Source organism: Orcinus orca, chromosome 15 (genome assembly GCF_937001465.1).
Source record: "Orcinus orca chromosome 15, mOrcOrc1.1, whole genome shotgun sequence".
NCBI classification, from domain to species: Eukaryota; Metazoa; Chordata; class Mammalia; order Artiodactyla; family Delphinidae; genus Orcinus; species Orcinus orca.
Window position 1 is genome coordinate 82890865 of NC_064573.1, and position 26428 is coordinate 82917292.

The 26428-nt window shown below is 49.7% G+C and overlaps 2 protein-coding genes across 18 annotated transcripts in view; both read right to left on the reverse strand.

Moving 5' to 3' along the window:
- The window catches only part of PITPNM2 (phosphatidylinositol transfer protein membrane associated 2), a 144459-nt gene extending 125260 nt beyond the window's left edge, over window positions 1-19199 (reverse strand). For 2 of the 8 annotated variants that reach the window (XR_007471600.1, XR_007471601.1), the window contains exon 1: window positions 18693-19120. The gene's annotated coding sequence lies outside the window, so the exon portion shown is untranslated. Of the gene's footprint in view, window positions 1-18692 lie in introns of all 8 variants that reach the window. The other 6 variants (XM_033440818.2, XM_049697721.1, XM_033440811.2 and 3 more) reach the window with 6 other exon arrangements.
- Window positions 19200-20577: 1378 nt separating this feature from the next.
- MPHOSPH9 (M-phase phosphoprotein 9) overlaps window positions 20578-26428 on the reverse strand; it is a 54816-nt gene continuing 48965 nt past the window's right edge. For 6 of the 10 annotated variants that reach the window (XM_012535535.3, XM_033440791.2, XM_033440793.2 and 3 more), the window contains one exon: window positions 20578-24532. In XM_012535535.3, the coding sequence (XP_012390989.2) occupies window positions 24431-24532 (102 nt within the window). In that variant the 3' untranslated portion in view covers window positions 20578-24430. The remainder of the gene's footprint in view (window positions 24533-26428) is intronic. The other 4 variants (XM_033440790.2, XM_033440789.2, XM_033440801.2 and 1 more) reach the window with 4 other exon arrangements.

Consider the following 26428-nt stretch of genomic DNA (forward strand, 5'->3'; position numbering starts at 1 on the left):
TGTGAAGGATGCCTCAGTCCCCACCAAGCTGGCTCGGGAGGTGTCCTCATGCTGGTTTCTAACAGGAGTTCATGGTTTCCTTCCAACAAGCAGACTCTTCTTACCAGCATCTCCTTCCCACTCAACATGGTGGCCTCGGGGAGACCAGAGCTGGGACCTGTGACAAACCCCGGGGAGGACTCTGACAGCCCCGTTCCCGAGAATGAGGAAGGTCCGACCCTCCTCAAGTGGCTTCCATCACCCAGGATTAGTGCTGAGCTGAAATAACGGGGTCCCAGCCTTTGTAACAACAGCTCAGTGGTGTGCGAACGTGTTCAAAACTTCTCGGAGATTCCGCAGAAGGACCCTGTGAGGATGAGGTTAGGATCGCTCCCTCACAGATGAGGACATTCTGGTCCCGAGAGGCTAAGCAACTCATCCTAAAACCCCGCAGCCAGCAAGCGGCACAGCCAGGCTCGGGACCAGGTCTCCTGACTCCCGGTCACACCTCTGTGACCGAAACGCTAAATGGGAGGCTAAGTTCTAAGGTGATCTGGGATACTGAGCCATGCACCATTATTCCTGCATTTCCCAGGAATCTGGGCTCCAGGAGGCAAAGGAGATCCTGGCAGTTGCCTGAGGCTGCCAGGGTGTTACTGTCATTTCTAACCAGAAAATAAGGTCACTGGCTTGTGGACACCCGAGCAAACAGGTGCCAGAGGTGTCCCTTCCGGTAACGTTGACGAACCAGCTCCCACCTGGGAAAGTGATGGCGGTTTCGTTTTTATTTTTTGACTTGGCCATCATACCATCTTATTACTTCTAATGATTTTTCAGTGTATCTACTTTGAACACCTCAGCTGTATCCATCTCAAAACATCAGTTGTGCAACTTTGTTTCTAAGAGTTCTGTTCTGCTCCTTTCCTAGCCCCTGGCACTGGCTTCACTCTGGAGTGATGATTATTAGTGGGAGAGGGTTTGCTTGGCCACTGACATTAAGGGAAGGCCTCTTAGAGCAGCATCTTCTAAATGCTGTTTGGCCCCCAAATCTCTTTTTGACACAACCTCCAGTAGCATTCTGTGCTCCTCAAACACACTTTGGGTAATGCTGTAGAGTGTTGTAGATGTTATCATGCATCTATGTCTACCCCTCATCGCTATGTTTTTAAGAGTAATGGATATTGAACTTTATCAAATGCTTTTCTGACATCTATTGAAAGCATCTAAGTTCTTTTCTTCTTTTTTTTTTTCCTTTTGGTAGGTCTCCTAGTGTTTAATCATCTGCTTATGACTTTGAGGCTGGTCCACAACCCAATGTAACAAGCCCTTTGCTGGGTGCCAGAATGGGGGAGCACAGAGAGAGACACCCAGAAAATAGCTCTTGCCTACAGAGGAAAGGGAGGGGAAAAGAACATGAAGAACACACACACACACACACACACACACACACACACACACCATCTGAATGGTAGGCTAGTATTTGTGAATTCATGTATCACACACAAGGCACAGTGAGGACCCCAGGAACCACACATGAGTCAGGTTAATCACGGAGAGCTTCCTGCAGGAGGTGGCACGGGGGATTTAGAGACAGGCTGGAAATGAGGGCATCTGGATTTGAGTCTTGCCCCACATGGAGTCCAAGGGCATGATTTCCTCGCCTATAATTTTCTCAGCAATAAAACAGTAATAATCACAGACCAAGAGACCTTCAGAGGCACCCAGTTTAGCCTCCTTCATTTGCAAACTCTAGAGGCCAGGGGTCAAAGAGGAGAGCTGATTTGTCCAAGATCACCGAGCCATCCCTACCGTCTTTCTTGGTTCCAAGGGGAGGGGGAGAGAAACAAAAAAAGCTTTGAGATCTTGGGTAGAAAGGAAGCAGAGAAAACCCAGTGTGTCGTGACTCTTTCCCTTAATAAACGTTATTGTTGCCACCCTGAAAGTTGGCTGAGTCAGGAGGCGGCCAGAGGGCTAGACTCAGGGTGCAGAGGCCAGCGGTCAGAGGAGCCTGGCTCGGAAGAGGGGAAGATTCTGGAGCCCCGCCCCCCACAGCAGCCCCAGGTCTTCTGCATCAACACACCTGCACAGACATACAAGGATGGCTTTCACAGGTATTCATTCACTCACCTATTCATTCAACAAGTATAGAGACTATACTGAAGAGTGTACACCCCAATTCATGTCCTTCTTAGAACCTGAAAATGTGACCTTACGTGGAAATAATATCTTTGCAGATATAATTAATGTGAGGTCAAACTGGATTGGCGGTGGGGGGTGGGGGGGCTGGATCCAGTATGACTGGTGTTCTTATAAAAAGGGAGGAGACACAGAGACACTCGCACAGAGGGAAGGCAACCATGTGAAGACAGGCAGAGATGGGAGGGATGCAGCTATACGCCAAGTAACACTGAGGATGCCTGGCCGCCACCAGAAGCTGGGAGCGAGGGATGGGACAGATTCTCCCCCCACGCCCACAGAGGAACCAATCCTAAATCTGGACTTGGGGTCTCCTGGACCGAGAAAGAATAATTCCTATCGTTTTAAGCCACCCAGTTTGTGGTGCTTGGTTACACAGCCCTGGGTTAGGAGCCCCAGGGCTTTCCCCACGGAACAGGGGGCCCTGGGAGGCAGAGGGAGTGTTTGGCCTGGAACCCCTCAAATCACATCATCCTCCCCCGCCCCGATCAACAGGCCTCGTCCTCGCAGCCACCACGCTGCCCACAGCCTGTGACCGAGCATCGCAGTACCTCCCCGGGCCAGACACAGGAACCCCAGCTTCATTAAGCCGCGAGGCACCAGGTACCACACTAGGCACTTGCACACACATCGTCCTTTAAACATCAGGGTCAGCCAGAAGACAGGTGAGGACACAGCAGCTCCGAGAGAGAGCAGGTCTGTGGCAGAATCACACTCCAAGTCTGCACGGCTGTCTGCACGGGGGGGCGTGGGCGATCCTTTGGCACACTTCCCAGCTCCCCCGGGGCTGCAGCACCTGCCCCCGGCAGGCCCATCTCCCACTCGCTCTGCAGCTGTGGGGACCCCAGGCAGTTGCCATCCAGCCTTTGAAAAGGTATTTATCTTTCCACTCCCTGAGACCGAGTGAGAGCCATAAAAGGCCATGCCCGACGTCAGGTGCACAAGCGTTCCATAGAGACAGATGTCGTTCACACACAGCGATCAGGCCTGGCCAGTGGCTGCCAGGGTGCGTCCCCCAGAGCGCACGAGAGCCTGGGGTGCAGACTCACTGCTGAGCTGGGCGGCCTTGGCCAGGCCACAGGTGCGGGCGTCTCATATGCAAAAGCAAGGTGTGGTCCAGCCCAAGGCCCACCTGAGGTTCTAGCACAAGACTGAGAATTTTGTTTGGGTACCGTTTTAATCTTTTTTTTTTTTTTTCTTTTGGCCACACAGCTCTGGCACGTGGGATCTTAGTTCCCCAACCAGGGATCGAACCCGTGCCCCCTGCAGTGCAAACACAGTCTTAACCACTGGACTGCCAGAGGGGTCTCCCCTTTTAATCATCTTTAAGTGTACAGTTCAGTGGCATCGATGATATTCCCAGTGTTGTGCAACCACTATGGCTATTTCCAGAACATTTTCATCACCCCAAACAGAAGCTCTGTCCCCACTAACACCCTCCCCACCCAGTCCCTGGGGAGCACCATTCTCCTTTCTGTCTCTGACTGTGCCTACTCTAGGCACCTCACACAAGTGGAATCATACAATATTGTCCTTTCATGTCTGGCTTATTTCACTCAGCATTCTGTTTCTGAGGTTCATCCGTGCGGTAGCCTGTGTCAGGGCTTCATTCCTTTTCGTGGCCATGTAATGTTCCATCGTATGGATACACCCCATTTTGTTTATCCATTCATCAGCTGATAGGTTGGGTTGTTTTCACCTTCTGGCTATTGTGAATAATACTGCTGTGAACATAGGTGTATAAATACCTGTTTGAGTCCCTGCTTTCAATGTTTTGGAGTATAATAACCCAGGAGTAGCACTGCTAGTAATATTATATTGTAGGGATAGACCACATTCTGGTTATCCATTCATCAGTTGGTAACCCTGTGGGTTTTTTTTTTTCTTTTTGGCCGCACCGCGCACGCTTGCAGGATCTTAGTTCCCCGACCAGGGATGGAACCCGCACCCTCAGCAGTGGAAGCGCGGAGTCCTAACCACTGGACCGCCAGGGAATTTCCAGTAACTGCGCTTAACCGTTTGCGGACCCACCAAACTGTTCCACAGCAGCTGCACCATTTCACGTTCCCGCCAGCAGGGCGCAAGGACTCCCATTTCTCCACACCCTCGTCAACACTTGTTATTTTCTGCTTTGGGATAATAGCCAAGCCGGAGATTTCAGAAGAAGGGAGGAGGCTAGTGCCTCAGGAGTCCCAGACACAGCCCGCTGGTGTCCGTGCGCTTCCGGCCCACCGCTCTGCGCAGAGCTGCAGGAGCACGGGCTGGGGAGTCAAGAGAATTCCATGCCAGTTCCAGCACCGGTGCTTATGGCTGTGCAACGCTGGTCAAATACTTTAACCACTCTGAGCCTCAGGTCTGTCCTCTGTGGGAACAGAGCTAACGAGCCCAGTGCACTTCCCGCAGGAGGCGGGGCTGTGAATCTGTGACAGCAACAGAAGAAAGAGTATTTTCAGAAACTCTACAGGGGGGACACATAGGTGGTAGAAAGCGGGGTGGTTTCAACCTCCCTTGATAGATCTTTTATGATAATGTATGGGCAGGACTAGAATACTTTCCCCTTCAACCTCTTCTTTCTCTGTCTTTGAATGGAGAAGCCAAAATACAGGAAAAAGTAGAAAGACAAAGAAGGAGTAGAAAAAATTCTAGATGACCTATTAAGGGCAGCCTTGGCCTCAGAATAATTACTGGACACACACACACACACACACACACACACACACACACGTACCAGTGTACACACAAATACACACACACACACCCAGCACTTGAACCTCACTGTGGATTCAAAGTTTGCCCAAATCAATTATGTCACCAGATCCAGAGAAGCAGGTATATGGCAGGAATTAGCATCCCAAATTTTCAGGGGAGGAAATGAAGACCCGGGGAAATGAGGCAACCCCGCCCAAGGTCACACAGCACAGCTGAAGTGGAGCCTTCAGACTCTTGTGCAGTTTAGCCAAAGCACAAGATGGCTGTGGACACTGGGCTCCACGCAGGGTGTGGGCCCAGGGCTAGTTCTTCTACAGCAGCAGCAACATCTGTCTGTCTGTCTGTCTCTCTCTCTCTCTCACACACACACACACACACACACACACACACACACACACACACACACAGTGACTGAGGTCTCCACCGAGCAGCCCAGGCCACGTTCCAGAAAAGAAAGAGGACCCTCTTTCCTCACCGGCAGGAAGAGCACGGAGCCTCATGGGCCCCCAGCTGGCATCTCCATAGTGACAGAATCACAGAAGATGTGGGGCTAAAAATAAAGCCTCCACCTTCTGAAACCCCCATCTGCTCAGCTCCAGCTGCAGGAGGGCTCGGTGATGCTGAGTGGCCAACACCTAAACAGCAAGGAAGGCCCCTCCGCCCTGAGACAGGGGACAGCACGCCTGGGACACCAGGAACGAGAGACCATCTGTGCTCCCACGAAAGAGTTTTCCACAGTCGTCACCCACGGGTTCCCAGACAAACCGGCTCCGTGTGAGTCACGCCAGCAAGCAAAAGGCACCCTGACCTCCGGGCACAAACGTTCCCACACACGCACAAGCACCCCGTCCCTGGCAGGCCTCCGGAGGCACCTCTTAAGCCTTGAAAGTACAAAGTGTTCCTTTTCCAAAGGCACCAAGGCTTTTTAAGTTTCCTCACTTAAAAAGAGAAGATTTACAAAACGCTTAGCTCCCCAGGTAGGCTCTGAAAAACCTACTTAACTCCAAAATGGGTGCAGTGTGTGGTAAATGGTCTAAAGTAGCCGTTTAGCCGAGAGCTTCAGAGCCAGACTGCCTGGATTTGAATCTACCAGCCATGTGACCTTGGGGAAGTCAGCTTTCCCCTCTGGGCCTCAGTTTTCTCATCTGTACAATGGGGTTAACTGCAGAGGGCCATTGAGGACCTAGCGGAGAGTAAGTGCCCCAAGAGCTCAATCATTCAGTGGCCTGGTGGGTCATGTTCTTGTTGGCGGGCCAGCCTGAGAACCCAATAGTGAACGGACATCCCAACTGAGAGCAGCCTTTCAAGGTGCCAGCTGTGCATCAGCTGGGAACTCTCCGTATTAGCCAGCACTTTGCACACACTGAATGCCCCCCGCCCCACTCTCCATCTACATGACCTTCCACAAATCAACCCCCAGCCTCAGCTTATCTTCCGAATAATCTATAACACGGATCACAACGTATGATTCCTAGTATGATTATTAACTATATTACGGCTAATTTTAAACGGCCTTAAAATTCTCAAATAGCACACAACAAGTGCAACTCCTCATTAGTCAGGCAGCCCTAAGTTAATAATTCAGCAGCCTTAATTGGTGGATATGGAACTGCAGGGCACAGCCTCCTAGGCACCAGTGCACATGGAACTGGCCCGGCCCGGTAATGGATTTCCTAAATCAGCTCACAGAGCTAATTCGCATGGAAAGTTAATTAGCCTAATGAAGGCAAGTGTGACTTAGTGAATTCCAGTCTGACTTTCTGCTCTGACTCAGCCACCCCAGGAGGCTGCCAATGTCATCCTCCTGGCTTCGATTTCTTGGAGCTCCAAGGAGGGGACCCAGGAGGCAGTGCTGCAGGGAACCATGTGTCCCCGGCTCCCCTACTACTATCAGCTGGGAGTCAGCAAGTGCTCAGAAGGCCACTAAGAGGCAGGACACACCTTCTTGTGGGGCTGACTCTGGAACCTCTGCAAGGGAGGGAACTTTCCAGCAAGTGGAAGTCACAAGTGAGTCCCAGGAGGGTGGAGGGCCAGGCACCACCCCCACCCTCATAGCCTATGACTGATGAAGACCAGGGCTGTCCCTGTCCAGGAAGACAGCAGCTCACGTGTGCAGGGCAACTGACAGTCCACAAAACCACCCTCTCATCCAGACTCTCACTGCATCCTCCCCTGGGAGGGAGCATCGCTGCCCCTGTTGGATGGATACAGAAACCGAGGCCCAGGAAGGTGCGATCATCAAAGGCCATTCACCTTGGAAATGGTGCAGCTCTTGCCTCCCAGACCCCTAGGCCCTCCTAGTTCAGCTGTCTTTCACTGTTCCCCATCCAGGGGCAAGCCAAAGTCAACACCTCGCTGGCCCAGAAATGGCCCAAGTGTCCATCAACAGACGAACAGATAAACAAAAGGTGGTCTATCTATATGGTGGAATATTACTCAGCCATGAAAAGAAAGGAAATTCTAACACATGCTACAGCATGGATGAACCTGAAGGACATTCTGCTCAGTGAAATAAACCAGACGTGAAAGGACACACACTGTATGATTCTACTTATGCGAGGTACCCAGAGGAGTCAAATTCACAGAGACAGAAGGTAGAATGGTGGGTGCCGGGGGTGGAGGGAAGAGGAAATGGGAAGTTGTTGTTTAATGGGGACAAAACTTCAGTTTGGGAAGACGAAGAAGTTCTGGACACGGATGGCAGTGATGGTTGCACGACGATGTGAATGTACTTAATGTCACTGAACTGTATGCTGAAAAGTGGTTACGATGGTAAATGTGATGTTATGTGTATTTTACCACTCAAGAAAAAGAATGAAGCACTGATACACGCTACAACATGTATAAACCTCGAAAACATTTTGTTACATGAAAGAAGCCGGACACCAAAGGTCACACGTTGTACGATTCCATTTATGTGAAATGTCCAGAATAGGTAAATCTATAGAGACAGAGAGTAGATCAGTGCTGGCCAAGGGCCAGGGGAGGAGAGAGAATGGAGGACGATTGCTAACGGGCCTGGGGTTTCCTTTCGGGGTGGTGAGGATGCTCTAGAATTAGACAGAGGTGGTGGCCGCACAGCATTGTGAATGCGCTATATGACACTGAATTGCACACTTAGAAATGGTCAGTTCTATGTTACATGAATTTCACTTCAATTTTAAAAAAAAGAAGGAAAGGAAAGAAACTCTCCCGTTCTCTGGCCTTCTCTCCTCCTGCATCCAAAGCCTCACCCGGTGCCCTCTTTTTCTGCTGGGCATCTGTCCAGCGGCCCTTCCTGCCCCTTCCGTGCACTGCACACACTGGAACCTCCATTTTCCCTCTGCGTCCAGGTGTGAGCACAGCCAGGGGATTGGAATCCTTCTGGGTGTGTGTCCTTCCGAGCAGGTTAGGATTCTAGTGAGAGCAGGAGAAATCTGGAAGGCAGCCTCCTGGGAGAACAGGTGGGCCAGACCACCTTCCCCAAGTTTTTCTTCGTCAGAGGCTTCATTAAGCCCTCTTCCAAGCTCGGATCAAGGCAAGGTGCTCCGAGGAAGCCAAAATGGTATAACTCGGCCCTGCCCCTGGGAGCCCCCGCCCGGCCCAGCTGGGACGCCTGGGCCCCGGGAGCTACGCCAAGATAACAACAGTCCGGGGAGTGGCTCACACAGTGTGGGGAGCCCCAGGGAAAAGCAGACCCTCTAACTCTTGCTGAAGGGACCCCGGCCTGAGCCAGAGGCTCCCACAGGGACCCACCTGTGTCTCTTCTCCGCCTGGCGGCCACAGGCCCTTCAGCTCTCCCAGCTCAGAGGACATCGCAAGGCAGCCACCTGCAGTGCAGGTGGGAGAGACAAAGCGTTGGCCTCCACCTCCTGCCCCACCTGCCGCTGCGTCCTGACCAGGCCACTTTGGGTCCCTGCTCTTTCTCTAACGAGCAAGGAGAAGGTCAGAAGTGGGGCAGGAAGAGGGGGACAAGCCAGAGCAAACTGACCCAGCCCCAGCTGAGAACCCAGAGGGGGTGGTGAGCAGGGCCCACCCTCATGGACAAGCCCCAGCCCACTCTGAACTGTGCCCTTTTAAAAACATGCCTGTCCCACCCCCATAAACGGGGTTCCTAACTCAGCCAGTCTGAAAGCGGCTCTGACCTGAGGGAAGGAAAAGGCACCACTTCCCAAGACCTCAAAGACACACAGTTGGTGGAGCCTCTGACCACAGCCTCCTAGGCGTGTGGCTACAAGACTTGACAACAGGATCCCAATGGGGGCTCCAACTCAGGTACGTGGCCGTGACCCCAGAGCGTGCAACCCTATCTTGGGGAATCTAATCCTGCTCTAAATCCATGGTGCCTTTTGGCCTCTTTGGAGAGCAAAAGCTACAGAACAAAAGGAGAGAAATTCTGTTTTCCTCTCTGGAAAAAAAGAAAAGCAACAAAAAACTCACACAAACCCAAACTGAAAGCTTCTGGGCACTGCTCAGACTGAACTAGATCAGGAAATACTGATGGATTTTTTTTTTTTTTTTCTTTTTTGCCACACTGCGTGGCTTGCGGGATCTTAGTTCCCAGACCAGGGATCGAACCCGGGCCCTCAGCACTGAACGTGCAGAGTCCTAACCCCTGGGCCACCAGGGACTTCCCCTGATGGATTTTAAAAACAACAACAACGTAACAACATGGCAGGGGCCATGTAATGGACGTGACAACGTGAACTTGAAGAATCGAGGACCCCGATTAGGACAAGAATCCTGGCCAGCAGGTAACCTCCTCTGTGGTTGGCCCAACTCATGACCTCCCTGAGCTGTAGTGTGCCCGTGCATGAAACACGACAGCTGAAAGCACTGAGTGCCAAATCATGACCTCTTCGAGCCTCAGTTTCCTCACCTGTAAAGTGGGCACAGCAGCACTTCTGGGTGTCAAATGAAGCACAACGGGCAGAAGCACTCCGTGCCATGGAGGGTGTTACACAAAAGGTGGATGAATGAGATAGGCCGCTTTGCCTCTGGACCTCTAGCCACCGCCTCCCCACAAATGGTCATCAGGCCCTGAGTCACCACCAGGCCACTATGCTGGGCACCAGGGACTCAAAGACAAATAAGCCAAGGTCCCTCCGCCTGCAGAGCAGCTGGGCTAGACCAGGGATCCCTATGGCTTGGAGAGGGAAGGCCTGCCGCCTTCTCCTTGGGCAGGAATCTCAGTATTCAGAAAAGTCTATCATGAAGCATCAATCTGGTTGGGTACAGGATGGGTACCATTATCAGCCTAAACCCTCCAAACACCAGTCCTGCAGCTCCCAGGCCACCAGGACAAACCTGAGTGAACCGAACATCCCAGATTTCACAAGCCGGCCTCCAGTTTACAACCATGGGGTGAGTCTCAATCCTGCTCCACGCCCAGCCTGGGGTGGTAGGGTTTCAGGGAAACGGAAAGTCATTCCTCCTGAAAGGTCAAACCCTTGGACTTGTTTTTTTCCCACGCTCCTTCCGGCTCCCCTATTCTCCTAAGATGCTGAATTCCTCTTTTCCTCCCTGCTGGAAAGTCAGACAGAATGTTCCTCAGGAAAGGGGACAGTTTGCCAGGAGAAATAACAGAGGTAAAAAGAGAGAGAAATGGGTGTAACTGGTGCTCTAAACCTTGGTACCCAAGGAGTGCAGAGCAGACGCGCTGGTCAGCATGCGTCACCATGACCTCACGATGCTCGGGTGAGTCACCCGAGTGAGGCTGGGACCCGAGATGAAACGAGCAGCTTGGGAGCTCAGCTGAATACTGATGTGGGGATCTGTTCACCACCTCCCTTGCTACTCCTAGCAGCAAATGCCCAGGCTGCGTGGCCCCCTTTCCACACCAGGTTAGTGCAAATCGTGCTCTGGATCAATGAAACAAGCCACCTCAGAACTCTGCTTCACTGGGTTGGAAAATGTCACAGGAGTAGGGGAAGAAACGAGACCTTAAGTTATGCATGTCCACTTGATGGCTCAACAAGGGGGAATGCTTTCAGAACTCTTGAAGCTTTTGTTATTAATGGTGTTTTAGTGTTGGGTTCTTAAACACATCAAACAAATTTCCTTCAAATTGGTAGTTACCGACTGCCATGGGGAAGGCTGCAGGCCTCCCACCTCCCAGATGGCTCAACCACAATGAACGTGTGGCCTGTCAGATGCACAGCACTGATGAACTGACTGAAATATGCTTTAAGAAGCAAACCCCAAATAAATGTGAAATAGCTGTTTCCTTATGCAAGAGCCCCGAACTGCCTCCATGGCTGGCCGTCCCTGCCAACTGAACGGTCCCCGGGCTCCTGCTTCCGTGTGGTTTTCAAAAGACTTAAATGCTTTTTGTCCATTGTGATTACCCAAGAGGGAAAAATTCTAATTGCAGAAAATGTCTGGTATCTCTCCCTCTTATGGAAAAAAACAAAAACAAAAACAAAAAAAAACCCGCAAGTGAAAAGTCAACTCTCACAAAGTGCCCAGCAGGACAGAAGAGAGCAATGGACCAGCCAACGATAAACCGGCCTCGAGCGCGCCTCCCCATCTGCGGGAAGCCCCGCCTCCCCGGCAGCCCCGCGCCCGGATGGAAGCTGTTCCCTGTTGGAAATGGGAATGGCCGCCTATTTCTACCCCGATGCCTAGCCCCTGACCCCAACCCTTCAAGGTGGGTTTTCAAGGGTCTGTAAAGAGATAGCAGAGGGACAGCTGGCAGCCCCCACGGAGTAGCCCTCCCTCCACCCGCCTCACGCAGGGCCCTGGCGCCTGGTGGGCGCTCCCTGGGGCCTGACTCCTTCGTGGACCATGGCCAGCCAGGTGAGGCCAGGAGGCTGCAGGGCCTGACTCAGTCCAGCAGGGCAGCAGCGGGAGAGAGCTCTCGCCCTGCTCCACAGCACAGCCGATGAGTCAGCCAGACCCTACAGAGACTGGGGGAAAGCCCCCCAGCTGCAGAGAGAGAAAATTCCATCCTTCGCGGGGAACCATTTCCAAAAAGGGAAATAAAGAACCTGGGAGAGAAGAAAGAGCAATAATCCCTATTACTTATGTACCAACTCTTCACAGGGCACACGAGGCAGAACATTTTTGGAAAGGTTTCCAGGACTAAGAAGGAGTAAGAAAGCCAGGATTTGAGGGTTGGGAACCCGGGAAGCCCCATGCTGGCCCGAAATGCCTCAAGAGAATCATTTCCGGGACTTCCCTGGTGGTCCAAGAGTTAAGACTCCAGTTCCCAATGCAGGGGGCTGGGGTTTGATCCCAGGTCAGGGAACTAGATCCCGCAGGCTGCAACTAAAGACCCTGCATGCCACAAGGAAGATCTTGCACGCGGCAACAAAGATCTGCGTGTTGCAACTAAGACCCGGTGCAGCCAAATAAATAAATATATATGTATTTTTTAAATGGTAAAAGCTTAAAAGAAAAAAAAAAAGGATCATTCCTTTGGGCGAAGGGCTGCCCTTGGCACCTCCCAGCAAAGACCAGTTAGTTCTGTTAGACGTGGGGCTGCCGACACCCCCTTGTGTACGAGAACACGGGACCTCCTGTGGAAAGGGGAGATGGGTGCCCTTCTGGAAGGGATATAGGAGGGCGAGGTGGGGAGCCTATGCCCGGATATTTCTCCTTCCTCTGGCACCCGAGACAGAGCAAACACAAGACACTGCAGCCCTGGCCTTCATTCACCAAGTAATTACTGAGCGTCCACGAGGGGCCCCGTTCTGTACACTGGAGTTACCATGGGGGTAAACACAGTGACAAAGACGGCAGATGGGTCATTGCGGTGGGGGTGGGGGGGTAGCACGAGGAGGAAAGAATCTCATCGCGAACGCTGCAGGAGCTGAGAGGAAAGAACCACACTTGGGATCAGCCAGGAGTGGGTGCAAGTCTTGGCTCGGCCCCAGCCACCTGTGCAAACTCCAACAAGTCACTAACCTCTCTGAGCCTGTTTCCTTTCTGTAAAATGTGGCAACCGTCCCTCCTTATCTCTCCGGAATGCTGTGTTGTGGAACTACTTTGTATAAACTGTCCTTACTCATTATTCACGGATTCCCGTATTTACGAATCCGCCCACTTGCTACAGTTTACTTGTAACCCAGAAACTGACGATCGCCGCGCTTACGAGGTCATTTGCAGACATGCACGGGGTGGGGGTGGGGGGGGAAACTGAGTCACCCAACGCCCAACGTGCAGCACAGGTCAAACAAGGTGGCCCTCTGCCTCCTGTTTCAGTTCAAACTGTCAACAAGTGTCCTTTCCGTGGTCCATGTACTGCCACAGTTTTCACACTTTTGTGCTGTTTTCGTTAGTGATTTAACACGGCCCTGAGCATGAAGCTGAAGCACTGCCTGGTGCTCAGAGCTGCTCAGAGCCGAGGAGGCTGTGATGTACCTTATGGAGGAAACTCGGGTGTTAGACGAGCTTCGCCCAGGCGGGAGCGATAGTGCTGTTGGCTGAGTTCAATTAATGAATCAGTAACATATAATAAATAAGGCATCTTTCAAGAGAAACACACATAAGAGAGTTATGTATTGATCGGAGGACAAATACGTTGTGACCAGAGGCTGGCGGGAACCTAACTCCGCATTTCCCCTAAGAGCAGTGGTTCAGGGCCCTTGACAGAACTGCCAGGAATGGGCCTCGACTGTGTGCACACGTGACCTAGGATGTGTTATACTCGAGGGCTTCCGCTCTGTGAGGCCATCGCTCCTGCAGCTGACTATGAGCATCACTCGGGATGGAAATCAGCCTCGGGGTCCCCGAGTCCTGCGGCTTCTTTCCATAACTCTCTGCCTTTCCCCTGCACGCCCAACTCCCAACACCTTCCCACAAGAGGGAAGCGGGACCTCGGGGCTTCGGGGCTTCAGCGAGGAGAGGGTGTGAAACCGCTTTCCTGATGCTCTTCCCCAAAGCTCTTGCTTGGGTTTGATTTGTCTGTTGCTGGAATCCTGCCTGTTGGTTCATTTTGTTTCTGTCCTCCGGCAAGGGCAGTTTTTTTGTCTTTTTCAAATTTAATTATTATTCTGACAAACTTTATTTCAACGGTAACTATATTTTTTGTTTGTTTTTAAACGATTAAAGCAATTTTATTTTACTTTTTTGAATTTTTGAATTTTTTTTTTTATACAGCAGGTTCTTATCAGTTATCTATTTTATACATATTCGTGTATATATGTCAATCCCAATCTCCCAATTCATGCCAGCACCACCACCACCTCCCCTGCCACTTTCCCCCCTTGGTGTCCATACCTTTGTTCTCTACATCTGTGTCTCTACTTCTGCCCTGCAAACCGGCTCACCTGTACCATGTTTCTAGGTCCCACACATACGCGTTAATACACGATATTTGTTTTTCTCTTTCTGACTTACTTCGCTCCGTATGACAGTCTCTAGATCCATCCACGTCTCTACGCTTGTTTTTTTAATACTTATTTATTTGGCTGTGCCAGGTCTTAGTTGCAGCATGTGGGATCTTTAGTTGCTGCATGAGGGATCTAGTTCCCTGACCAGGGATGGAATCCGGGCCCGCTGAACTGGGAGCGCAGAGTCTGGACCACAATGCCAGCTCTCCTCCCCAACAGTGCTCTTTCTGCCTTTGGTCATAAAGGCTTAGCAGGGGTTTTTCTTAGTGTTTGCTGGGCTGGGAGTGAGGAAGACGGTACCCCTGTACCCGTTTGACAGGAAGAAAGGGCTGATGTACAGGGCTGCTGTCCGACTTCAACTTCGCCAGTATAAAGAGCCAGCACCAAGCTGGTAGTTAGGGACCTGGGTTCCAGGCTGCAGGACAGGCCTTGGGCAAGTCACTGCTCTTCTGTCAGCCTCGCCCTCTCATCCTTAATGGGGTACAGCCCTCCCAGCTCCAGTGTTCCCAGACCCTCCAGCAAGGCTGGAGAAGACTTGAAAAGGCACCACCAGGCTCCCCACTTTCCCTCCAGACCGATTCTCTCCTTTCACGCAGGAACCTTTTCTGGTAGGGCCGTGGTGAAAACCACAAATTTGACTCTAAATCCTACACACCTTTCCAGGTGCCCTGACTGTCAAAACTCCACCCATTCTTCAAGACCTCCTTCAAATCCCACCTCTTCCAGGAAGTCAACCCTGACCGCCTTACCCAGAAAGGGTGTCTCCTCCTCTGAAGCCTGTCTGCTGTTTAAGCAACACTTATCTCACACGCCCGGTGTTACCCGTGGGACGCATCTCCCTAACCACACCGTGAGTCAGCCTAAGCTTTAGGTGCAATGTTACGTACTGTATTCAACTCTTATCTGTCCAGTTTTCCAGAAACCTTTTGTGATGAGTTATAAAGAATACAGATAGATTTACACTTACATATATACGTGCACATAGACAGACGGTAAAGTAGAAATAGGTATGCTGACCACAAGGGTAAGTGAATACAGTCACTACATGAAAATATAGCATTGTGCTCCCAGCATCCTGGAAGCCAGGGAAGAGGAGGTGACCATAATCAGTTGGAAAGACAGTGTAGGTGGAACGGGAAGAGTCTGGCAGAACTGGGTACAAACCCGGAGTGCCTTAGGGCAAATCAGTTGACTTCTGTCTCTGGGAAAATGGAGGAAGAACACCATCGAACGCGCAGGGTTCGCGGGGAAGCCTCGCACACGCTGTGTGCGTGCAGCACACAAACCATGCCTGTTTTCCTGCTCCACCTTCCTTGTCGTTATCAAAGGAAGAAGCAACCTACATTCCCCGCCCACAGGGGAGGCAAATCTTGCCTGGCCGTACATTCTAAAAGAAATTTTTCATACGAGACTCTGTAAGACTTGAGCAGAGAGGGGGCAACGCCCCACGTTACGGTTAGCCCTGGTTTTAGAGCAAAGCCAGACGACGATTTGCCGTGGCCGCCATGGCTCTATGTGATCACATCCCGGGTACCCAGTGAAAGCCTAATAAACATTGACGGAAGGACCTACAGGGAAGCTATTTGAAGACCACTTAGTGGCAGGGGGTCCTGGTGAGCAGGTTTCAGGAGGGCTGTCTGCAAGGCTGACCACGTCTCCTGCCCATGGCTGAGGACGCAGGCGTGAGATCACTGTCCTTCCATGACAGAGCACATGCCCGCCCCCACCCCCCGCTGTCTTCTCCAAAAGCAGCAAGGCAGCGATCATGAAGCACCAGAAGTTTCCTCTTCTTTTTTTTTTTTTTAAAATAAATTTATTTATTTATTTTTGGCTGCGTTGGGTCTTTGTTACTGTGCGCAGCCTTTCTCTAGTTGTGGCGAGCGGGGGCTACTCTTCATTGCGATGCGTGGGCTTCTCATTGCAGTGGCTTCTCTTGTTGCAGAGCACGGGCTCTAGGCACGCGGGCTTCAGTAGTTTTGGCTCGCGGGCTCTAGAGCGCAGGCTCAGTAGTTGTGGCGCATGGGCTTAGTTGCTCCACAGCATGTGAGATCTTTCCAGAGCAGGGATCGAACCCGTGCCCCTGCATTGGCAGGCAGATTCTTAACCACTGCGCCACCAGGGAAATCCATCACCAGAAGTTTCCTCTTCTAATATCTACAAATGAACTGTACATTCTCCACGACTGGCTCTTCTCAGGGACCAAGCTGGAAAGCCTTAAGGGGATGGGATGGTTAAGAGAACATCTGCCTGGTTTTAAAAGAGGCCTCTAGATATGGAGGAAGGCAAAGCTGGGCCCCAGTGAGAGAGGATGTACAGTCCACTTGGGACAAGGGCTCTTAGCTCCTCACCATTTATCCCACAGACATTTTACCTAGAGCCTCCCATGTGCCAGGCATGGGGGATGCAGAGAAATGAGATTCGGCGCTGACCCCACAGGAGCTCAGTCTGGCAGGGAGGCAGAGAGTAACATTTAACTGCCGTGCTGCCTAAGTTACATTAGGGTGGCACAAAGGTGGAGGTGATGGACTCCACCTGGGAAGGTCAATGAAGACAACAAGCCTGGGTCTCGGTAACCAACAGTCATTAAGGCAGAGGACGCAAGGCCCAAATCCTACAGGGCCTCATACAAGCAGAGGAATTTTCTTTCAGATTCCATAAGGAAGGACCAACCAAGATCAAGAGAAACCAAGTGACTCAGTGAAGCTCGTACGACCTTATGGGACGGCCAGGCCTGGAGCCTTGACCCCCACAGCTCAGTTACTCTGCTGCATCCCCTGCACGGCGAGTGCAGAAGGCCAAAGAGAGAAGCCCATTCCACACCCAATGCCCAGAGAGCCCAGAGTCTGTGCCGGGCCATCGTCATAGCAGAGCATGTACTGTCCTAGTCATCTGGCAAGTCCCTCCCTATAAGAAAAACAGCCCTTCCTAACTCACTGTGTTTCTCTCTGCAAAGGGAGAGGGCTGGGAATCTCCTCCGATCACAGAAGAAGAAGAAGAATTTAACAGGGACCGTCCAGGAGTCAGATAAACTAGGTCCCCAGAGGCAAGCTGGGGAGGGGGCTTCTAGTGCATCCAGACACTGACGCTGACGGTGCACAGGGTGCTGACCCAGGGCGGGGGACCAGGGATGAATCAAACTCCACCCCTGTCCTCCATCCTCCAGGAGCTCACAATCCAGCCAGGGAGATAAGCCAGGCCCAAAAGTAACTATAAAATACGGCAGGCGGTGATAAGAGTCACACAAGAGACACAGATAAGGTGCAGTGGGAGTTCAGAGCAGAGATGAGTCACGCTGGGGGCTTGGCCGCAAGGGAGATTCAGATGACGGGGAGCATCTACCACATTCCCCTCAGAAAGGAGGCGGGGGGCTCTAGCCTATAGCCCCAGTGGCTCCCAGGTAGCGGCTGGGGAGAGAGCTAGGAGGGGACCGAGAAAGATGCCCAGAGGAGGTCCCCTTTGAAGAACCCTGATTCTGAAGGGAAGGACGCAAGGAGGCCTGAGACTTTGGAGAACTGCCCCAGTCCCTATTTCAGAGGCAGGGAGAGGAGTGTAGGATGAGGAATTTGGAATTTACGCAGGGGCAGCAAATGCGTTGAAAAGGGACAGAGCTAAAGATTTGCCTTGAAATGACATTTGCCTAGCAAACACACTCTATTTATTCAGAATGTCCACTTGAGGTTTCCCGGCGGAATTAGCTACACGTTATGGCGGAGGCGGGCACTAGCGTTTCCCTCTCCCCCAAGTTCCCCATCAGCCCTGCCTGCCCCTGACAAGCAAGGCTGAGGCGGGTAGGGAGGAAGCTCGCCGCTCTGAGACAGCGCCGGCCCCTCAGGTTGCAACAGCAAAGGGAGACTCACGGGATGGAGAGGGGCCAGAGTTTCCTCCAGCGAGGGGGACACCGGCAGCACTTCTTCCCAGTCCCGGCCCCCTCTCTGAGGGCCGCACCCCGGGCTCAGGCCCCGGACACCCACCCAGCCAGGCCAGCGCTGGAGGGCTGTCCAGGTGGAGGCGGGAAGCCCAGAAGGCTAGACCGAGGGCTTTGGCCACCACTTCCTCCCGGCCCCTTCCCAGCACTGCACACACACCTGCCCCTTGGCCGCCGTTGACACTTGTCACTGGGGGAGGGGAGTCCTCCGCGCCCCAGCCGGAACCGACGGAAATTAGGCATTAGCGTCGGGGGACCCCCTGAATCCCGAGGGCCAGCGCCTCCCGGGGGCCGGGCTGGGGGCGATTTCCTGAGCCCGGGATCCCCGCGCGCCAGACCCTCCCCCACGAGCGGGGCGGCGGGGCACGGGTCTCCTACTTTTCCCTCCCGCCGAGCGCGCGGGCCGGCGGACAGGCGGGCGGGCGGGCCTGGGCCTCCGGGAGCCGCCGCCCGGCCGGGGTCCCCACCCCGCGCCCGCCCCCACCCCGTCCCCTCCCCGGGGGCTCCGCGCGGGCCAGAGGAGGGGGCCCGGCCGCGCCGCCTTCCGGCCGGGCCGCCGAAACACTCACCCCGCTCCGCGCGGCGCGGCTTCGTCCTCTTCGGCAGCGCTGGGCCGCCGCCGCCTCACGCCGCCCGGGAGGCCCCGGCCCCGCGGCCCCGACCCGGCCGGCTGCGCCCCGCGCCTCCGCGCGCCGCCGCCGCCACCGCCGCCGCCGCCAGCTGGCCCCGGGCGAGCGGCCGGGCCCCCGCGGGCATGCTCCCCGGCCGTCGGCGGGCGTGCGGCGGGCGGGCGCACGTGCGGGCCGCCGCGGGTCTGGGCGCTCGGAGCGCGGGCCGCGGGCCGACGAGGAGGCGGCGGCCGGCGGGGCGCGGGGCCGGGCGCGCCGGCGGACCGCCCTGACAGCTCTACGCCGCGGCGCCGCCGTGCCCCGCGCGCCCCAGCGGCCGCTGCTGCCCGTGCGCGCCGGGCCCGCCTCGCATTCCCTCACTCGGCGGCAGGCCTGCGCCTCCGTCAGGCCACGCGGGGAGCCGCCCGCCGCCTCCGCCCGTCCCGAGGGCCGGCCTCCGCCCGGAGCAACCCGGCAAACTTGGTGGCCCCGCTCCGGCGCCGGACGTGCTGTCGCCCCGGCGACCCCCGAAAGCCCGGGGCTCGCTTCCGCGCGGGAGGCCCCGGGCGCTGGACCCGGCCCACGACCTCTCGGCCCTTTTAACACCATCGGCCTCGCCTATCGGGAGACTCGCGAACAGTAAGAGGGGAAGGGAACGAGGAGATCTGCAGAAATTGGAAAAAAATACAAACAAAAAAATCAAGTCCTTCGGGAGTAAAATGACAAATCAAGGGGAACGAACTGCGGAAGACTTCGGAAGGCATTTGGAATGTGTGGACAAACCAAAGGTAGTTAATTGAAGTCCAAACCTTGATGCCGGGTACTTGCATCAGTTACCGACCCGATTTGCAGAAATAGGCATCAAGGAGTTCTCTCCTCAGGATCCCAAATATGGTCTGGACCAAAAAATGAAAATGCTCTTTGGTCATCAGAAGTCGTGGGAGTAATAGTAGCCAGAGGGTAAGTTCTAGTCCCTGACCTCAAGGAACTGGCCGAGGATCAGAAAGAGCTTCATCTTGATGTTCCCTCCCGACTGGACGCTCCAGTTGGACCAAGAGGGTACTGAGTGAGATTTAAAGGAAATCATAAAGCGTATATTTAGACTGAGCAAGGATGGCCTTGTTTGTCAAGATCTGAAGTAACTGAATTAAACAGGGCACACCCAAAACCTACGGGTAGTTTACCTATCACTAAGTATTATAAGGTCGAGAGGAGCGGGGGAGCGCCTTCCCCTGGAAGGGCAAGGGCAAGCTCAAGTTAAAGCGCTCCAAGATGACTTCAGATCAAGTCAGAGAGAACAACCCTGACCAAAGGCTGTCCCATCTCCTTGGACACTGAACGGGCCAGGAGAGCCGCCGTAACACAGCTTGCCTCAAAACGCCTCATGATCACACGGAGACAAGTGAAGGGGTCCCCATAAACACTAAACCCTCAACTCCTTCCCTCCACCAAGGGGTGCCCTAAGACCCATTAAAGGTTTTCAGCCCCAGTGCTGTTCTGAGTCGGCCAGGGATTGAGTCATCATCTGTCTCCTGTACAACCATCCTCCTTGCCTGAGGACCCGTGGAAACCGGATTGGATGACACACGCTTTTGCTGCTACTTCTCCCTGTACTTGTGCTTTACTAATAATAAAAGTAAAAAGAAAAAAAAAAAAAAAGCATTTCAGAGCATACAGATCTCCAGAGTGAGGCTCTGCCTGTAGGCCAGTTGGAACAGAGCACCTGGACGGCTGCCATTGTAACCCTGCAATGACTGCCCTCAGACCAGTAACGCGGAAGACTTAACACCATTAAAAACCAGATCCCACAGTTAGCCAGTTAGGAATAAATACACTAATATCACAGTTATTTGTATGCACAAATATTTATTAAGTGCCTGTATTCAAGAATGAAGAGGAGATGGTCCCTGCTCTCATGGAGCTTACAATTTCATTACTCCAGCATTTGACTAGATTTAAGAACTGCAACAAGCACTGGTCTTTGTCTAATGTCAGCAGCACTATAGGAAGCAAATTTCTCACGTTATATTGGTCACTGTTACAGTGAAATTGTGAATAAAACATTATCTTTGAAGTCTGTAGTCACAGCGATGACATGACATATAATGTCCAGCAAATGCAAATTTATGGCTTGATTCCTCCTATTTGAGAGGGGTCTGCTGAAATAAAACACAAATCAAAAGGGGAAGGCTTAACAAACAGGTCCTAAGAATACTGGTGTAGTTTAATATATTATTAAACTGCCACAGAACTCTTGGCAAGGCAGGAAATTATCTCCTGCAAAATCTGTGCAATATAATTGGTTTAATTAGACCTGCAAATCTCATAACCATGTACAATCACTTATGATGGGTAAATACGATTTACCTTTATGATTCCTAAAGGGCTCTAGATATGTATTTATTTTTTAAAAAGCTTCTTAGAGACTCACAGCACAAATGGCACATTAAAATTTAGTGAAAACTGCTTTTGAGATATCTAAAAATTAAAATGACAAAAGTGTCTAACTTTTCTACATTTATAAGTACAGAGTTCAGAATTCAAATAGCATTCAGCAAAGCACCTGGCTTTTCTGAGTTAAAAAGGGGAACAAATTTTGGTTGCTTATCAAACTCCAAAAGCAAATCATAATCTTCATATAGATCTTCCAAACGTTCAGTGGCAGCCACTTCCTTCATGTGCTCCTGTGTCACAGGCCAGCACCTTTAGAAGTCTAATTATGGAACATTCAAAGGTGCAATTATTTTGATTACATTGGCAATACTTTTTTTTTTTTTTTGGTAAAACAGCCTATATCAGATAACCCCCAAATCATCTACTTTACTTAAGATCACAGGGCTTCTGAACTTACACTAGCCAAGTTATCAATTACTCATTAAAAAAAGCACACCATCTAAACTCTAAATGAGCCCAGCTCACTTAAACTCTAAGAAAGCTCATTTTTTGCAAAAAGATGGAGAGAACAGCTTAGACCACCTAACAAATGTCAACCAACCCAAGGCAGTTTTTAAGTCAATTGCTGGGGACACAGTCTACTTTTCTAAGAAAGCACTGAAATCGCTACTTCAAAAGCCTATTTAATAACCCAGAATGAATCCGAAATGTACTGTTTATTGAAAACTTACTAGACACCAGGCACTTTACATAAGCTCTCACAATGGAAGGCAGCTTCTTATCTTTACATGGAGGAAGGCGGCCCTGAGCAGGGTGTGACCCAGGTCTGTCTGGCTCGCCTGTCCCCTGCCCAGCTGCTACAGTCCTAGCGCTGCCTAGTAGCTACATCTACTTGGGACCCTCGAAGGACAGAGGACATTCCCCCCACCTCAGGAGGCTTTTCAGGGAAAGGAAGGGGGTAGATCCAGGGGAAAGGAGAGCAGTAACTCTACTTGCATTTTAAAAGGCACTTCCCAGAAGTGGAAGATTCACTTAGGTTTTTCACTAACTGCAGCTCAGCCCCAGAGACAGCAACAGCAGGTGCTTTTTAAGCTTGCCACCTCTCCAGCTTTCAGGTTGTTTTTAACTGGAGTATTTGTACGTTAAGCATTACCAAAGGGAAAGACGGCTGAAAGGATTTTCCTTGGTGTCCCTCTTCACAGCTACGAAGAAAAAAATTTTTTTTCTTAATTTTAAATAAGTGACTGATACTTCCAATCTATTACACACATCACAAATCAAAGCATATGTTTCCTGAGAGGTACAGAAGACATCTTAATGGGGCTTAGATTGGAATAAGACTACTAAGAAGATAACTCCCTGACAAGAGAAAACGCTCATCTCTTCTGAAATGGCCATTTCCTATTCTTAAGAATGTAATAGACTTTACAATACAAGTAGGGAACAATGAAACATCCTAATAATTTTCAAGTTAGTTTTTAATATCATGTATAGGAACACATTAAAGGGAGTATCATCGGTAAAGTCGATCCCTTTATTAAGTCTTGACACAAGCTCTCCTGGAACTTGATTAAAAAGAACGTTTTCTTCACTATAACTAGGAGATTAAAAAGAAAAAAAGACTAGGAAAAAACACCAAGAATAAGGCACTTGATTCTGCTGATGAGTAACTCTGATTAGCTGGAGGTCTCCAACAGGTTGCAGGAGTTGGAAGCAAAGGTTTGATTCACGGACAGGAAGGAGCAAGAGAGGCCGCTGTCAGGCGACCCCCGCTTGCCGGGAACCCCTGAGCTGAGCAGGGAGGCTGCAGGCACCAGGCCCGAGCTCAGGCAGGGGAAGCTCCGGTGAAGGGTGCTCAGAGATTATCTGAGATCCCTGCTCGAAGGCATACATATACCCTAATGGAATAATGGGTGGCTTGGCTCAATATAACTACATGCTCTCAAGAGCCACAGAAGAAGGAGAAAAAGCTCAAAAGTAAACCAAACTGTAAAACCGGAATCAGTGGGAATCAATGGTGAAAGTTTGGAATGAGTCTGTTTGTCAACACATACCAAGCTTGAATATGTGGGCACTGGGTTCTGACTGGCCACCAAAAAGTGGGCAGCTAAGCAGCCTGGACCTGACCAGAAGTCAGGACCTCTACCTGCTAGGCTCCCGATCAGAGCACAGCTTCCTGCCCACGTGCTACTTCTGACAGCCAGGAGGCATTGCCAAGGCAGCGCGCTGGAGCCCTCCAGCAAGGCCACGCGAAAGGCACCGAGCTCTATCTAGACACGTTCCCTGTCCAGTAACAAGCAGGGAAGGCTGCTCTCATCTCAGCCTACTGTTCTTACAGCAGCTACTATGGGAGTATTTATTTTTCTTTTTGGCGGGGTGGGGGTGGGGGTGGGGGTGGGGATAGGGGTTAAAAATGTCTTCATGACGATCTGACAGCTGAGGCCACGTACACTGAAGAAACTGGGGTTGCTCTTACAACCTGAGTGGTGGCCTATATTTCCATCAAAGCTTTATCACCTCATTGTCAAGGGCGGGACACAAATTACATTCAGAATGATGGGCAGAAAGCTACAACTCCCCAGTTGTTAAACTTTTCTGAAAAGTACTACATCTATCACAAAATTAGAGAATTACATCTCTATCATTTTTCTTTCTTACAAATAATGAAGTTTAAGGGAAACAAAATGAGATATTCTTACTTTCAAAGCTTTCCAATATTCCATTATTTCCAATATTTCCATTATTAACTATTCCAATATTCACTCTAAGACACGGTTCAAACACGAATTACATTACTATTTTTAAAAAACTTCAACACAACTAAATCCAGAGTATGCTGTTTTTTGTTTTTGTTTTTGTTTTTTTTTGCATTCAGCATGTATTACTCTATCATTACGGAAGCTGTCCTTAAGCATTTATTTAAAGAAAAAGAATCATATTCACAACGTAGAACAAGTTTATAAAATTGGTGTGCAAAGTTAATGGTAAAAGGATAACACTATTTGTTTAGAAACAAAGCTGTCTCCCCTATTTACATTTCCTTATTCTTGCTATAAATTGGATATATATACTATTTAAAAATAATACTTTTTAAATAGTAAAATATACGAGATTCCTGAGCATAACAAAAATATCTTGAAAATATGTGGCCATTTGAAGTATAAAATAGCAAGTGTAAAGAAGAGCATGATTGTAAAACTACTGAGTGAAAGCTTATAAACAGTACAAAATAGTTTGCCTTTTCTGAGTGCATAATTACACATTAGTGCAAACAAAACTGCCTCAACATTTAATGGCTACAAATCTCAAAGATTTGCAGAGGTGCGCAAAACATGAAATTTCTTTAATGTCATACGAACTGAACCCAGCTCTCGATTAATCTTCTCCAAGCGATCTTCCAAGGCTTCCTGGGTGAAAATCATGGAAAAAACTTAATTAGAATTCTACATCAAGTTCACCGATTCTATAATTACCACCAAAATGACTTTTCTTTCAGCAAAAGAGCAAGTATAAACATCAAAATTACAATCATTTTGGTTTTTATACAAATCGTCATTTACATTATTTCTTTTAAACGAAACATAAATCAACTTTTCAACCATTCAAGATAACTGCTTATCTTTAAATAGAAGGAGAGAATTATTTGACTCCGTTGAACTGAGAACAGTACAAGAGGAACCTAGAACGTTCTTCACACATTTCGCCAGAAGAAACGGACACATCTGACTGGTGCCGTATCCCACTTACAAGTATATCAAATAACTTTCTTGTGACAAAAATTTCTAGGTTAAAAAAGAGGAAAAACGCTGGAGGAGACTTTTCCAAGAAACAAGATATTTCACAATGAGTCAGTGTAACAAATGCTATTTTTAAATAAATAGTACTACTGTTAAATAGTACCTGGAATATATATTCATCATTTTAGATACTTTATTAGATATTAACTCCAATGGTATCCTGAAATAAAACTTAAAAATTTTCTCTTCAACAACTTTAAATTGTAAAAAAAATTACACGTTCATTTTAGAATTTTTAGAAGACAGACGAGCAAGAAGCAACAAATAACCACTGTTCCCCTTTCTGGTTTTTTTCTGCAGATAGGAACACCAGTTTTAAGAAAAATAAAATCAGAATCAAACTCTACTTCAGAATGTTTTTCAATTTAACTTTTCTTGTTATGGAATATACTTTATGACATCATTGTAAATTAATGTGCAATATTCTATCAGATATACCATATTTAATCAAGAATCTTTTAGTTGAAATTTAGGTTGCTTCTAATTTCATATATCACAAATAATGCTGCAATATATATTCTGAAACATACCTCTACACACACGTATAAATACTGCCTTAGGAATCATTCCCAAAAGTAAAAATGCAAGGTCCAAAGAAATGTAAAATTTTAAAGCTTTGGATACATGTCAAGCTGAACTCCAGAAAGTCTGTGACGCTTTCTCCTTCCACTCGCGTGTAAAAGGATAAGCTTTTCCCTAGCCCAGGTTCTGGTGGTTTTTTGTTTTGTTTTTTTTTTTAAATACCTGCCAATGTGATAGTTTAAAAACCATGCTTTTGTTTAAATGTGTGGGATTTTTTTACTCATTGGTGAGGCCAAGCATTTTTCAATATTTTTTGCCCAATTTTACCTTTTTTACGTATGAATCATACACAAGCATCCTCAGCCCTTTTTTGCTGCCATTTGTCTTCTTACTGGATTGAAATAGCTTTGACATATATGAACAGAACCTAGGGCCCTCTAAGTCTTATTTTAAGAGCTTATCATCATTATGTAAAAAAATATATTAAACAAAAGTTTCAGATATTTAGAATTAGAGTATGAACAAGTTTTCTTTCTACTTTCCCAGTAAACTGTTTTATTTTATTTGTTTGTTTATTTATTTATTTATTTTGGCTGCACCTCGCAGCATGCGGGATATCTTAGTACCCCGACCAGTGATCGAACCTGCACCCCCTGCATTGGAAGCACGGAGTCTTAACCACTGGACTGCCAGGGAAGTCCCCCCAGTAAACTATTTTAAAATGAATTTCATGTGTTGACTTTTACAAATTATTGAATAAAAACGTTCAGAACAACAGAAAAAATGAAAGAAAGTCAGAAAAAAAGAGAAGTTAAGGATACAGGCCCTAGAAAAAGACCTCTGCTATTTTCTGTGTGTCTTTCTCACAGATCAATCTGAAACTGAACTTTTCCTGACATTAAGGCACTGAAAAGCCAAAGCTTGCAGTTATATAAGAGACATATCATTGCTGTTATGTTTAAAATGTTACAAAAAGAGATTTAA